Source organism: Bos javanicus, chromosome 16 (assembly GCF_032452875.1).
Source record: "Bos javanicus breed banteng chromosome 16, ARS-OSU_banteng_1.0, whole genome shotgun sequence".
Lineage (NCBI taxonomy): Eukaryota > Metazoa > Chordata > Mammalia > Artiodactyla > Bovidae > Bos > Bos javanicus.
In genome coordinates, this window is record NC_083883.1 from 79,624,622 (window position 1) to 79,639,485 (window position 14,864).

Genomic DNA, 14,864 nt, shown 5'->3' on the forward strand with positions numbered 1-14,864 from the left:
TGTGCTGATTGCTTTTCATATAAATCCTCGCGGTTTGGCAGCTTGCAGATGTGTGTGTGTGCTCGGTCACTCACTTGAGGCCGACTCTCTGCGACCCCAGGGACCGGGGCCCACCAGGCTCCTCTGTCCATGGAATTCTCCAGGCAAGAATCCTGGAGTGGGTTGCCATTCCTTTCTCCAGGGGATCTTCCCCGCCCAGGGATCAAACCTGCACTGTAGGCAGATTCTTTACCCCTGAGCCACCTGGCGAGTCCTGACTTGCTAATATCCATATACTGTTTCAGCTTGGGCTCAGTGCATTAACCTCTAGATACGTATACAAGTGAAAGTGAAAGTGACGTCGCTCAGTCGTGTCCGACTCTTTGCGACCCCGTGGACTGCAGCCCACCAGGCTCCTCCACCCGTGGGATTCTCCAGGCGAGAGTACTGGAGTGGGTGCCATTTATACAAGCCTGGGCGATGTGAATTGTCCTCCTCCTCCTCTTTCATGTCTTATTCTTATTTTGTCTGTGCTGGGCCTTCACTGTGATGTGCAGGCTTTCTCCCCGAGGCACGTGGATCTTAGTATCTGGATCAGGGATGGAACCCAACTTGTCTGCATTGGAAGGCGGAGTCTTAACCACTGGACTGCCAGGGAAGTCCTATCCAGGGTCATTCAAGTGGGGTCCACTGAGGACTGTCTGAGGCGCCTGTCCCTCCCACGAGCAAACGCTAATAGATCTACTCATGACAAGTAGACCCATCTGATGGAGTACCTTTTCCTAGCAGCTCATTGATTGCAGATACTTTGCTTAAGCATTTCTCTGTGGCCTGAAACGTATTTGTCCAAATGCAAAGAAGGACTTTCAGGAGGGAGGGTGTGAATTCATCTGGTGACCGTTGGTGGTTTTCCTGGCTTATATGGTAGGTTCTCTTGTGTGGAAAAAAAAATGCAAAATAAAAAATAGTAGTGAGTTACAGAGTCATTTTTTTCCATTTCTTTTACAGGTAGATGACCAAATGAAGCTGCTTCAGAACTGCTGGAGTGAGCTCTTAATTCTCGACCACATTTACCGACAAGTGGTTCACGGAAAGGAGGGCTCCATCTTCCTGGTTACTGGGCAACAAGTGAGTGTAGACGCCAGAAGGAAAAAAGAAGTGTCTTTTTATTAAGCATGTGCAGGATGGCAGGAATTCAACTAGGTCAGAAGCTCTTTTGCGCTTTGAAAGGGATATATATTGGCTGCATATAATTTAGAGACGCTGACTTGGGGCGCCCTGTTCCCGCTCGGATGGTTACAGTGAAACTTGGCCCAGACCGCCACCCCTGCCGGCCTGCTGGGGTTGCAAGTGATGCTCTGAAGGGTCAAAACAATTGCTGAGTCGGGATTAATGGTTGGTACCTTGGGTTTCTTCCCCAAGCTTCTGCATGAATCTATCACACTTGTTTGTTAGCTATTAAAAAAAAAAAAAACTTGGAAATGATGAAATCTTGGTATTTTGGAATCATGTTGGTGGGAGAGACTGATTCAAATACTGTATGTCAATTATCTGTATCTTTGGCCTAAAGGCAGCCAAGTCAGAAGCAAAGGCAGTGTTCATTTTCAAGAGTCAGTCACTGTTTTTTTTCCCCCCTTCCACTTTTATTTTTTTCTTTTTTTAATTGGAGTATAACTGCTTTACACTCCTCTGTTAGTTTCTTCTGTACAGGGAACTGAGTCAGCTGTGTGTACATATCCATCCCCTCCCTCGTAGGCGCCCCCCCACCCCTCCGTTCCCCTCCCCTCCCGGTCATCTCGGAGCACCGAGCTGAGCTCCCTGCACTCTGCAGCAGCTTCCCACTCGCGATCTGTTTTGCACAGACCGGGGTGTGTATGTCAGTCCCACTTGCTCAGTTCGTCCCACTCCCCCCCAGCCAGTCATTATCGAAAAGGAAGATGGAAACAGAAAATTGCCGTGAGGTCCTACTCCTTTACGAATGGGTATTTGTTTGGTCCATGGGTATTTATTGAGCATCGTGCAGGGCCCCTCGCTCACTGTCCTGTGGCTTCGGCATATATTAGTGACCAAAACAGAAAAGTAGTCAAACGATAAAGGGGCTTAACGCTTCAGCAGAAGAAGCTGACGGTAATCAATAATCCTAATAAATGTGAGAAGTCAAAGTGCTATTGAATTAAAAAAAAAGGGGGCGGGGGGATGCCGTGTAGAGGGGAATCAGCGTCCTCCCCTGGCGTGTTGCTGTGTGACCCACGGCTTGCAGTGTTAACGGGACGGGTTGGCTGAGCCTTATTCAGAAGGTGAGATTTGAGTGAAGCCTTGAGGGAAGAAAGACACCTGGCCTTCTGGATACCTGGGAGGAGAGAAAGTCTGCCTAGTGAACCTGATTCCAGCTTTACCGCGTTCTGGAATGTCCCTCCTGGTTCTTGGCCTCCGTTTTCTGTTTTCTGTGGGTTGTTAAAATGATGGGAGGGATGCAGAGACCCGATTAGTCCGGGGGGCTGCTGCAGGCCTCAGGACCCAGGCACAGTGATCTTTTACTTCCAACCATAAATGTTTATGTGCTGTGAAAGCCCGGCAGTGCATATTTGAAAGTGAAAGGCTGCTTCCACATCATTTGCTGAATTATAGATAAATCACATGTTCCCAATCAAGTTAAAGGCAAGCACTGTCTCAGAGTTTTTGCAGATCGGATCAGCCATCATCACTGCCTGGCCCCTGCTTCCTGCACAGCTCCTGAGAAAAAGGCTTTCTAGGATCAAGCCTCAGCGGGTTTGACTTCCTGATCTTTTGAATTTCCGTTGAGCATTTCCAGCCTGTGACCCGGGTCTGTGAAAGGAGTGGACCCATTTTCAGAGCCTCGTCACAGCCTGCCTCCCAACCCCCTCCCTCCCGGGCCCCACGGGGAGCTACATTAGAAGAACAAGACTCAGCCCACAAATTAATTTGATTTCGTCCTTCCGAGTTCCAGAAATCAAATGGGTTTGTGCCGTTCTTTCTCAGAGCACTTCCATTCCTGCTCTTAGAAATGCTCCTCATTTCACGTTTCATTTTGCACTAAGTGCTGACCCTGGTAAAGGCAATTACCATGTAAAAAGTAGAGAAAGTGCCCTCTTCCTCCGATTTTCCAAACCAAGAATGATCAAGGAGTGGATGGCGTTTCTCATGTTCAGTATCAATTATTGCTACTTCGTGTTTTCCATCACAACGGAATTTCTTACTTAACCCTGAAGTTAGCTATTTTAATTCTGTCTTTTCTTCTGGCTTCTCTAAGGGTACGTTAAATAGCCTTTAAGCCAAAAGGAAAAAAATGATTGTCAGTAACATTAAGCATTGCCAAATCAATTCTACATATCAGTATTTAGCATCTTATCACTATAAGAATTCATTTCTTATCAGGATTTTTAAACCACATGCACACAAAACGTATGGCTGAAAGTGCATATATAAAATAGCAACAGAGGATTTTGAAGTGGTTCCACTTTTAAGTGTTTGCACATTCTCGCTAATGAACAGCCGCTGTAACATTTTCCTATGGGAAGGGCCTGCTGGCACCTTTTTCATTATCTTCTGTTATTATGTATCGTATTAAAAAGACAGGCATCTTCCAGCATACAAGTCATCAAAAATTGCAGCTATCAGAACGGAAAGCAATTTAGCTAAAACTGTTGCTCCCTTCATGATGAGCGGAATTTATCCAAAGGGGACATCCACTTACAGTATTTCTTCAATATCTCCCTTGAATTTAATGGGCACAAAGATTCCAGGTAAGGCAGTAATAAATTAATTTTACTAAGTACATAAAAGACAAGGCCAGCTGCTCCTGCGGTGAGTGCAAACTCCACATTCGACAATGAAAATATAATTATGTTTGTAATAAAATGTAAAGAAGTTGCAGATCTGGGCGCTGTTTCAGGAATAAATCACTGCTCCTCCTTCAGAGCCGTGTGATTTGATAAATTATCCTTGAAGGAGAGGTTATCAGAGCCCCCACTTCATGAGCATGTTTGAGCTCTCACATTAGCCTGCATATAAATATATAGCGATAAAGTTGTCGGTATGCCAATTGATTTCCCGAAGTCCACCTCGCTAGTTTAGAGTCCCGTGAAACCATTTCAGTTCCTTTCTCTTAGAGTGTGTTTATGTTTCCAAGTATGAAATTCTGACAGTTGAACTTATTTCATACCTATTTGATCTACATACACCTCACAAGTTTTAACTTACCCATCTTTTTAAAAAATGAATTTAGAGTCCTTTCAGTTACAGTGTACTTCATTTGCAACTATGAAGTTTTAGTTTTGTAACTTTCAGTTCAGTTCAGTAGCTCAGTCGTGTCTGACTCTTGGCAACCCCATGAACTGCAGCATGCCAGGCCTCCCCGTCCATCACCAGCTCCGAGTCCACCCAAACCCATGTCCATTGAGTCGGTGATACCATCCAACCATCTCATCCTCTGTCATCCCCTTCTCCTCCTGCCCTCAATCTTTCCCAGCGTCAGGGTCTTTTCAAATGAGTCAGCTCATTGCATCAGGTGGTCAAAGTACTGGAGTTTCAGCTTCAAAATCAGTCCTACCAATGAACAGTCCTACCAATGATCTCCTTTGTAACTTACTGCCTACCTATTAGAACCACACACATAGCAGAATTGAATTAACCCCATCTTAATAATAAAAAAGAATCACAAGCTCAGTCTCTCAGTCATGCCTGAGTCTTTACAACCCTGTGGACTGTAGCCCACCAGCCTCCTCTGTCCATGGATTTCCCAGACAAGAATACTAGAGTGGGTCGCCATTCCCTTCTCCAGTAGCAACATACTTGTGGCTGACTTTGGTACACTCTCCAGGTGTAGGGCTGGCTGGTGATTTTTTTTTTTAACGTGTTATGTGCATTCTAAGCTGTAGTGACGATGCCTTCAGCTGGTGATTCCAAGTTTAACTTGGCAATGTTGTCCCAGCTGTTCTCATTTCTTAATGACGATGGGAGTGGGTGGCCCCTTACTGTTATCCAGCTGAACACCTCGCTGAGAGGAGGGCACGAAAGGACAGAGCCTTTCCGAGACTTCCACAGGCCCCGCCCACCCTCCTGCTCTGCCCCGGGTTTCCCCCACCTCTGACCCTGGCTGCCATTCCCTCTTCTACCCCACTTTGTCCCTGTAGGATTTACATTCTTCTTATTAGGAGGAGTAGTTAGACCCTGTACAGTCCCCAAGAGATTTGGAGCTGAGCTACCCCTGTTTAGTAAGAAGAACGTCCTTGGAGTAGGAAGTTCTCCTGGCGGGACCTGGTCCAGTGAAGGTTGGGGCATCCCTGGGTGTGCCCAGCGGGTGACCCTGCAGTGGTCATGGCATCCTTCCGCTGGGCCTCTCTGCCTCTAGCTCAGGCTTCAGGCTGCCTGTGTGCTGGCCCTTCCTTTTACACGGTCCGAGACAGAAGCCACAGGAGCACTTAGCTGCTGATGTGTGAGTTTAGGGGGAGAGGCGGGCACCTGGCCCAGGCGAGGAGGACGGTGTGGTGGGATGTGGGGCCTCCCGAGGACACGCATGGACTGGGGCTTTTTCATGCGCAGTTGACTCTCTGTAAACTGATTGACACCTTTGTGGGGGTCGTCTTTCCACTGACTCATAATTTTTCTCACTCTCGGAAAAAGGTTTCTGTGCACCCAGTATTCTCTAGTTAGAGCTGAAAATTCAACTCATCATATTTACACACACACACACAAAATCCATTCTGCCTTGTTTTTAATTGCAAATTCTCCTCGAGGGACTCGTTCTCCTGCTTAGGAGGCAGCCCTGTGCCTTCTCCTAGAGAAGCAAGTGCAGTCAATTATGGTAATGAAATGTCAATAAATATAAAAATTTAATACAATCTGCTCCGGGTGAGTGGCAGATGAGGACTTGCCTCCCAGACAAATTTGCTGCTGCTGCAAATATTAAATGCACCTAAAAGAATATCTGGCTGCCTGAGCGCCCGCCAGTGAAGAAGGGACGGGGCGGCAGGTACCAGCCGGGCTCTCCCGTTAAGCTATAATTGCAGCAGCACAGCCGGTTCTGCCATTGACGGCCACCCCAACATCTTAACTTACTATCGTGGGTCGAACTTCGGGTGTCCCTGTGAATAATCTGAGGTGGATGCATCTGCTGCTCCGTTTTTTTTTTTCTTTTAACGGAGAAGAAAATAAGCCTTTTTTTGTTTTCCAAATCAAGAAATTATTCTTCTCATAAATAAGGTCGTTGTGTCTTTAGAGAGTGATGTATTAATAATCGCGTGAGGGTAGCTAGTTGTTGTAGCTTTTTAGGAAGCAGCAAACTAAGGAACTGCAGAAGGAAATGGCAACCCCCTCCAGTATTCAGTATTCTTGCCTGGAGAATTCCATGGACTGAGGAGCCTGGTGGGTCCATGGGGTCGCAGGGTCAGACACAACTGCGTCACCATCACTCACTCAAATCAAAGAATAATCTAAATGTGATACCTTCATCACCTGTAAGCATAGAGTCTTGAATGATGATTACTTTAAAATGAAGTCTCTTAATAATTTTATTAAATAACATTTAAAAAATAAATAAACAATAAATACATCTCTGCCTTCACTTGCCTCATTAATTATTAACTTTGTATACACTTGGAATGTAGGCTGCCCAGGTGGTGCAGTGGTAAAGAATTACTTGCCAATGCAGGAGATACAGGAGGCGTAGGTTCGATTCCTAGGTCAGGAAGATCCCCTGGAGGAGGAAATGGCAACCCACTCCAGTAGTCTTGCCTGGAGAATCCCATGGACAGAGGAGCCTGGCGGGCTGCAGTCCATGGGGTCTTACAGCGTTGAACACCGCTTAGCGACTGAGCATACATTTAGAATGCCTCTCTGGATTCACTTTTTATGGACAGTGTATTTTCCTTTAAACTTATTCATAAGTTAACAGTTTTCATCTTAGGTGGTAATGGCATGTCACAATAGGAAAAAAGTCACATCCAACTCTTTGAGATCCCATGGACTGTAGCCCACCAGGCTCTTCCATCCATGGGATTCTCCAGGCAAGAATACTGGAGTGGGTTGCCATTTCCTCCTCTGGGGGATCTTCCCGACCCAGGAATTGAACCTGTGTCTCCCAAGTCTCCTGCATTGGCAGGCAGATTCTTTACCACTGAACCGCCTGGGAAGCCCCATGTATTGTATATACGTGTGTTTATATATATGTATAATTTATATATATGTATAAAGTCTAAATAAACAGTAAATACGACAGACTTGCCAGTTCTGCAGGTGCAGTTTTCCTACTAACACGCCGCGTTCTGTGTTGCAGGTAGACTATTCCGTCATAGCCTCACAGGCGGGGGCCACACTCAACAACCTCATGAGCCATGCACAGGAACTGGTGGCAAAGCTTCGTTCTCTGCAGTTTGATCAACGAGAGTTCGTGTGTCTGAAGTTCTTGGTGCTCTTTAGTTTAGGTAAGGAATCCTTTCCTCATCCAAGTGACTAAATGATCCCGATCTTTGAGTGCCTTGAAGGCCATCCATGTTTTTGTTTTTCCAGAAGAGAAGAACCTTCTTTTCTAATCGTGACACCTTCCAGCTTGATCGTGTTTTCCTGTGTGGTCCTGGCTGAGCTGTAGCTCCTGTAGTGGGTGGACTGGGGCGTGGAGGAGTCATGACTGAAGGCCGTAACAAGGGGGTGACCCTGATAGAAAGCTGCGGCAGAGGCCCCGGAAGGGCACGTGGGCCACATTTGGGCCACCTTAGCTGCTCTTGGTCGTCTCTCTGTACCTTTTGCTTCAGCTTGCAAGCTACTGCTGTTTTTGTTCTTATGAAATATGGAGAGTAATTAAAAACTTGATTCTTAAATCTCTATCAGGATTAACTAGAGTATGTTTATAACCAAATACACACTAGGCAAGCATAAAAGATGATGGTTGTCAAGGGGAAAGGATGCTTCTTTAGGAAAGCTTTGGAGAAGAAATAACTAAGCAAGACAGATTAGCTAAATCAAGGTTCCCAGTGAGTCAGCTGAGAAAAATCACCACTGCTTGGAATAAAAAAAGGATTAAGGAGATGGATTTTTATTGACTTCAAAGGCACAGATTTTTCTGCCTGTCCCATACTTGATTTCTGTATTTTGTTGGCTTAATAAAGCCAACTTAAATAAACTTTTTGCCAAGTGCATTTATTACTTATTGGCAGACAGCTGAGGGAGGCAACTTCCCTTGAATGAAAAAAATGCAGAAATCAGATTTACCAACATATGTTTTTTCTTTAGTCTTCAGTTATAAGATAGTTGTGAATTCATATCCTAAGAAATAAAACAATAAAACACACTGCAAAGTAAAACAGATGTGTCTACGCTCCAGATTTGGTACTTTCGTTTTAAAATTCTTCTTGACAGCACAGCACAACTGTTGCTAATAAAGGCATAGTTTGAAGTAATAGAACCAGAGTTAATTTTTCACATGTAGTCAACATTGAAAAGAAAAGGAACATTTTCATATTTTGGAAAATGTGATAAATATAGCAAAAAGAAATGTTACTGAAAATTTGAAAAGACAACAGAATTTCATAGATGTAGTGTTCAAAGGTTTACCATGCCAGCCCTGGGACCTGTGTGGTTTCTGTATTAACCACAAGAAACAGGAGAGTTCTATTCAACCAAGTCTATGTCCCAAGAGCATTTTTTTTTTTTTAACGGAGAGGAACATATAGCATAGGCCTGCTTGCTGTCATCTCACTATTTATTCTGCTTTATGGCAAGATCTTAGTCTTTTCAACTCATGCATTTGATCAGTAATTAAATGAAAAATGTGGTAATATGTGTGTAAGAAATCTTACAGCATCTCAGTGATAAAATATTTAAAGAGAGTCATCTCACTTCAATGGTATTTTAAATTAGTTGAAGAACTGCGTGACTTTTGAAGATGCGGAGATTAACCATCAGCCATGTTTCGTTTTCATCACTTTTATCTTTCGTTCATCATTTTTCAAAATTATTATATTCTCTGCCAAATCCTATGGATGGGTGGTCAGGGGCGTGGGCCCGGGGTGGCGGGGGAGGGGCAGTTCTGAAGTGCTCGAAACGCTCGAACTTGACAGGTTATCCTCCTGAACCGTTGGCCATGCGTTTACCAGAACTGCACTCTAGTGAGTATGTTAACCGTTTCAGGATCCTGAGCATCAGGGAATACCCAGTTGAATGTCCCTTAAAACTATTCTTGTTTGTGGCTTAAGGAAGAAAGGAAAGCATGGCTTTCTGGTTAGATGTAAACCAAGTCTGGCCAAGGGTTCATTTTTGAAGAATCACGAATAGTTTCGGGCCATAAAGTCCAAGTAGTTTCCAATCTCTGAATGGAAAACGTTAGTTCCCCTTAGAAACAATAAATAATCAATCTTTGGAAGGGATGTGGTAATTCACCATTGGGCACCCACGCCAGCCCCCAAAGCCTGTTGTACCCAAGACGGATGTGAAATCACATCAGGGCCTCCCGCAAAAGCTGACCCTGTGCCCCTGAGTCTGAAACCTGCAGTGTTCCTATCCCAGGTTTATTCCTGTATTGCTGTGGTCAATATCCCTTGAGATATTCCTATCTCAAGGCTCCAGCCGTGAGCCTCTGGGATCCTGGAGATGGCTGGGGCTCCATGTGGACTCATATGAGGTCAGGGGCGGTGTGGACTGAAAGATGAGGTGGGCTTTCCAGGTGGATGTGGTGAGAGTAGGTGTGAGCCCTCGCAGGTCCAGCCTCCTAAGACACAGGATGCCACGCCGTGCAAAACACGGGAGGCAGGAGGGCAGATGGACTGGGGACCATCAGGGCACTGGCAGGGGATGTGGCTGGAGAGGCAGGCGAGAGGCACTGCCTGAGCTGAGCACTTCCTGTCCCACCACGGGGATGCAGTGGCCACCAAAACTGGGGACCACAGTCTTCATTCTGCAGAAAGTCCGGATTCTTTTTAAAGGGTTGGAGGCGTGTCACTGAAGGAGATTTGCCTTCCCTGTAGCGACGTGGAAAGTGGACTAGAAACTGTCTTCAGTGGATTTAACGAGCCTTGAAGACAGAAGTGCGATAGGTATGGACATGTCACAGGGCACAGACCTCGGGATGTGACTGATGCAGAGGAGACGCTGGGACGCATCTCGGTTTTCTGGGCTCCTCACCCAGAAGAGGAGATTCGACAGGAGCATCCCCTGACTGATTTCAACCAGTGTGTTGGCCGTTCAGTCATGTCCGACTCTTTGTGACCCCGTGGGCTGACCCCATGGGGCCCACCAGGCTCCTCTGTCCGTGGGATTCTCCAGGCAGGAATACTGGAGTGAGTTACCATGCCCTCCTCCAGGGGATCTTCCTGACCCAGGGATCAAAGCTGGGTCTCCTGCATTGCAGGAGGATTCTTTGCCATCTGAGCCACCAGGGAAGCAGCTAGGCTTCTCCTAACAGTTGTCCTACACTGAAGCTGAGTCCTGATTTCATGAAAAGCTAATGACGGAACTAAAGTAAAAGCTGCAGCTGACCAAAATTCTTCCAATCTGCTACCTGAATTTTTCCCCTTCAAATTGTGTCCATAAGCAGACATCAGTTGATTACGCTGGTTTAGAAAAAGAAAAAGTGAAAAAATGCCCTGTCTTCCAGGATATTTCTCTGTGTGTGATAGAGTAGGCTCCAGAGTCCCAGTCTTCGCTGGTTATTTTATTTTCTTAAAATCCTATTACTTATTTATTTTTTCTTTTTCTCACCTAACTATGCTCAGTTGTGTCCAAGTTTTTGCAACCCCATGGACTGTAGTCCCCCAGGCTCCTGTGTCCATGGGATTCTCCAGGCAAAAATACTGGGGTAGGTTTCCATTTCCTCCTCCAGGGCATCTTCCTGACCCAGGGATCAAAGCCACATCTCCTGTGTCTCCTGCATTTTCAGGCAGATTCTTTACCACTCAGCCGCCTGGGAACCCTTCTCACCTTACTATGAGATAACATAATTTGCATCCGTGGAGAGAATTCTTAATTGTCCAGTGCAAACTGATGCCCCAAGAGAGGCCAAAATAAAATGTTTGTTTATTGGCTTGTACTCCCACCTTTTAAAGAGGAATCGAGGTTGCTGATGCCGTTTGCTGTCAGCCACCAGGACAGAGGTGACTCTCACAGAGGAGGAGGTAGGCGTGTGGAGTCATGATCCCAATACCATCTTTACCGCGTGCCTTCCAAGACCAGGAGACCGGTCCCGTCCACTGCATCACCTGAAAACACGTGCAGAGCTGAGAAGGTCACCTGGCCTGTAACTGCCGCTTCCTGGATAAGGTCGTTGCATGGTCCAGGCCAGCAGGGGCGTGAATGTGGTCTGAGAGCTCAGGGCAGTATCCCAGCTAAGAGGTCACCCTGGCCGGGATCTTCTCTGCCTCGGGGCTCCGTGCCTGGACTTGGTGGACTCCTGTTCGATCCCAGGTGGCAGGAGAAAATAGACACATATTGCATCCCATCTCGTCTGGTGTGTGCCCTTGACTGTTGTGAGTCATTCTCTTGTCTGGTCAGTATTTCTGACAGCACTTTTTCATACTCAGCTGAGTGGAAGAGATGGTTTCTTCTCTTTGAGACGATTTCCCTGACCTAAAAAGTTGATTGGGGTTAGAAGTTGTCCTTTATTTTTCTCTATATCCCAGGTTTCATTGCTTGGTACACAGCAGGGACTTAGGAAATGTCACTGATAAAGTAGATGCATCAATAGAGTTCAGTTCAGTTCAGTCACTCAGTCATGTCCGACTCTTTGCAACCCCATGAATCGCAGCACGCCAGGCCTCCCTGTCCATCACCAACTCCCGGAGTTCACTCAAACTCACGTCCATCGAGTCAGTGATGCCATCCAGCCATCTCATCCTCTGTCATCCCCTTCTCCTCCTGCCCCCAATCCCTTCCAGCATCAGAGTCTTTTCCAATGAGTCAGCTCTTCCCATGAGGTGGCCAAAGTACTGGAGTTTCAGCTTTAGCATCAGTCCTTCCAAAGAAATCCCAGGGCTGATCTCCTTCAGAATGGACTGGTTGGATCTCCTTGCAGTCCAAGGGACTCTCAAGAGTCTTCTCCAACACCACAGTTCAAAAGCATCAATTCTTCAGTGCTCAGCCTTCTTCACAGTCCAGCTCTCGCATCCATACATGACCACTGGAAAAACCATAGCCTTGACTAGACTAACCTTTGTTGGCAAAGTAATGTCTCTGCTTTTGAATATGCTGTCTAGGTTGGTCATAACTTTCCTTCCAAGGAGTAAGCGTCTTTTAATTTCATGGCTGCAGTCACCATCTGCAGTGATTTTGGAGCCCAAAAAAATAAAGTCTGATACTGTTTCCACTGTTTCCCCATCTGTTTCCCATGAAGTGATGGGACCAGATGCCATGATCTTCGTTTTCTGAATGTTGAGCTTTAAGCCAACTTTCTCACTCTCCTCTTTCACTTCATCAAGAGGCTTTTTAGTTCCTCTTCACTTTCTGCCATAAGGGTGGTGTCATCTGCATATCTGAGGTTATTGATATTTCTCCCGGCAATCTTGATTCCAGCTTGTGCTTCTTCCAGCCCAGCGTTTCTCATGATGTACTCTGAATACTCAGCTTTATTTTTATTTTTTTAGAAACTACTTTTATTAATTTTTGCTTTATATTAGAATATCATTGATTTATAATGCTGTGTTAGTTTCAGGTATACAGAAACATGATTCAGTTCGACTTATTCAGTTTTAAACTCAAGGCAAAGCCTCTACCGAAATAGTTTGTGATCTGTATAATAGGAGGTATTTCAGTCAGAAAGTTCTGTCTAAGTGCTTAGTTGAGTCAGGCATGTCCAACTCTTTGTGACTCTATGGACCATAGGCCGCCAGGTTCCTCTGTCCAGGGATTCTCCAGGCAAGAATACTGGAGCGGGTTTCCATGCCCTCCTCCAGGGAACCTTCCTGACCCAGGGATTGAACCCACGTCTCTTATGTCTCCTGCATTGGCAGGTGGGCTCTATCTATCCAAGTGCAGGTTAATTTTCAGAGACTAGTTTTTCCAAAGTACTCTCTAACAACTACCTCCTCACAATTAAATTCTTTTTTCTTTAACTGAAGTGTAGTTGATTTACAGTGTTCCAGGTGTACAACAATGTGATTTAGTTATAAGTGCACAGGTATATTTTTTTTCAGATTCTTGTTCAGCATAGCTTGTTACAGGATGTTCACTGCAGCTCCCTGTGCTGTGCAGCAGGTCCTCGTTGATTTCCCTACTTTATGCCTAGTAGTGTGTGTGTGTTAATCTCAGACTCCTAACTTATCCCCTGCACCTTTCCCCTTTGGTAACCATAAGTTTATTTTCTTTGTCTGTGAGTCTGTTTCTGTTTTCTAAGTAAATTCATTTGTGTCCTTCTTTTCAGATTCACATGTAAGTGACATCATGGGCTTCCCTAGTGGCTCAGACAGTAAAGAATCTGCCTGCAGTGCAGGAGACCCAGGTTCAGTCCCCTGGAGAAGGGAATGGCTACCCACTCCAGTGTTCTTGCCTGAAGAATCCCATGGGCAGAGGAGCCTCGCAGGTTACAGTCCGTGGGATCTCAGAGAGTTGGACGTAACTGAACAACTAACGCTGACTAACTAAGTATAAGTGATACCGTGCGCGGCTCGTCTTTCTCCGTCTGACTCACTTCATGTAGTGCGATAACCTCTAGGTCCGTCCATGTTACACAATTACATTCTTTTTTATTCCCAGTTTGCATTCTCCCAGGGTACGTGGAGAGCTGTTCACTTGTAAGCTCTCAGGGGAAGCTAAGTCGGACACGACTGAAGCAACTTAGCAGCAGCAGCAGCAGCAGTAACATTAGAAAGAATATCAGTGGCTAAAACCAGGTGGTTAATGCCTATCTGTTCCAAGCAAGTAAATGTGAGACGGTAGGCCTTCAGCCCTTGTTCATGAATATGGCTGAGGACGGCTGTCCTTCTCGGGTGGACACAGTCGTGTCTCAATCCATCGTGGCAGCTCTTAGCTTCGCTCCAAGCGTCCAGGTGTTGACTGGGGTGCTGCTCACGAGTAACACCGCACGGGGAAGAGTCATGCTCATGAGGGCGGACACCCCAGCGGAGGTGGGTGGTGGGGCCATGTGATGACTCGATATGAAATCCCCGGCCTCATGGCCGCCCTCATCCAGCTGCCGCCCGCGGCCCATCCCAGAGGAGCACCGAGTGAGCAGAGGCGTCTCCTTCATCCCGTGGCTCAGCTCTTCCATCCCACGGGCTCAGCACAACCCCTGCACCTCAGGGCCGTCAGGCACAGTGTCTTAAACACCAACGACCGTCCAAGCAATTGCTGAGTGTTCAAGAACAAAACAGCATTAGTGTGGCCTGATCCATGGTCAGAAGGGGTTTTGACGGTGGCTGGGTAGTACCTTCAGGTCCGAAAGTCATTGAAAAATTACAATTTGAAAAGCAAGATATTTCTAAGGCCGGACAGAGTGGTTTTCTCCTATCTGTGTGGCTGCCGTAAGCTCTGCAGCCTGACCTGACACCGGGGGCCGGCCGTTGTTCTCGATGAGGTCAAGGCCGCCGAGCCCCCGAATTAACCAGCTCTCCAGCCCATGAGCAGGGTATGTGTATCTGGTTTGCTCCAAGCTTACTCTTGAACATATAGTAGGTTTTTAAGAAATATGTATTGCGTGGTTCACAGATGAAAGAATGCTTTTGCATCCAACTTCTGGGTTAAAAAGAAAGGGGTGAAACCTGGTGAGGGAAGGGATAAAATGGAATATTGGCATTGACATACACACAGTACTATGTATAGAATAGACGAGCAACGAGGACCTTCTGTATAGCGCAGGGAGCTCCTCAGTACTCTGCAATGGCCTATGTGGGAAGCAATCGTAAAAAGAGAGGATATATATCTGTGTATAGCTGGGCTTTCCAGGT

General features: G+C 46.1%; 1 protein-coding gene across 6 annotated transcripts in view; it reads left to right on the forward strand.

The window, feature by feature from the left end:
- Positions 1-14,864, forward strand: part of NR5A2 (nuclear receptor subfamily 5 group A member 2) — a 128,481-nt gene that overhangs the window by 75,987 nt on the left and 37,630 nt on the right. For all 6 annotated transcript variants that reach the window (XM_061383716.1, XM_061383719.1, XM_061383715.1 and 3 more), the window contains 2 exons: positions 988-1,107; positions 7,274-7,421. In XM_061383716.1, the coding sequence (XP_061239700.1) occupies positions 988-1,107; positions 7,274-7,421 (268 nt within the window). The remainder of the gene's footprint in view (positions 1-987; positions 1,108-7,273; positions 7,422-14,864) is intronic.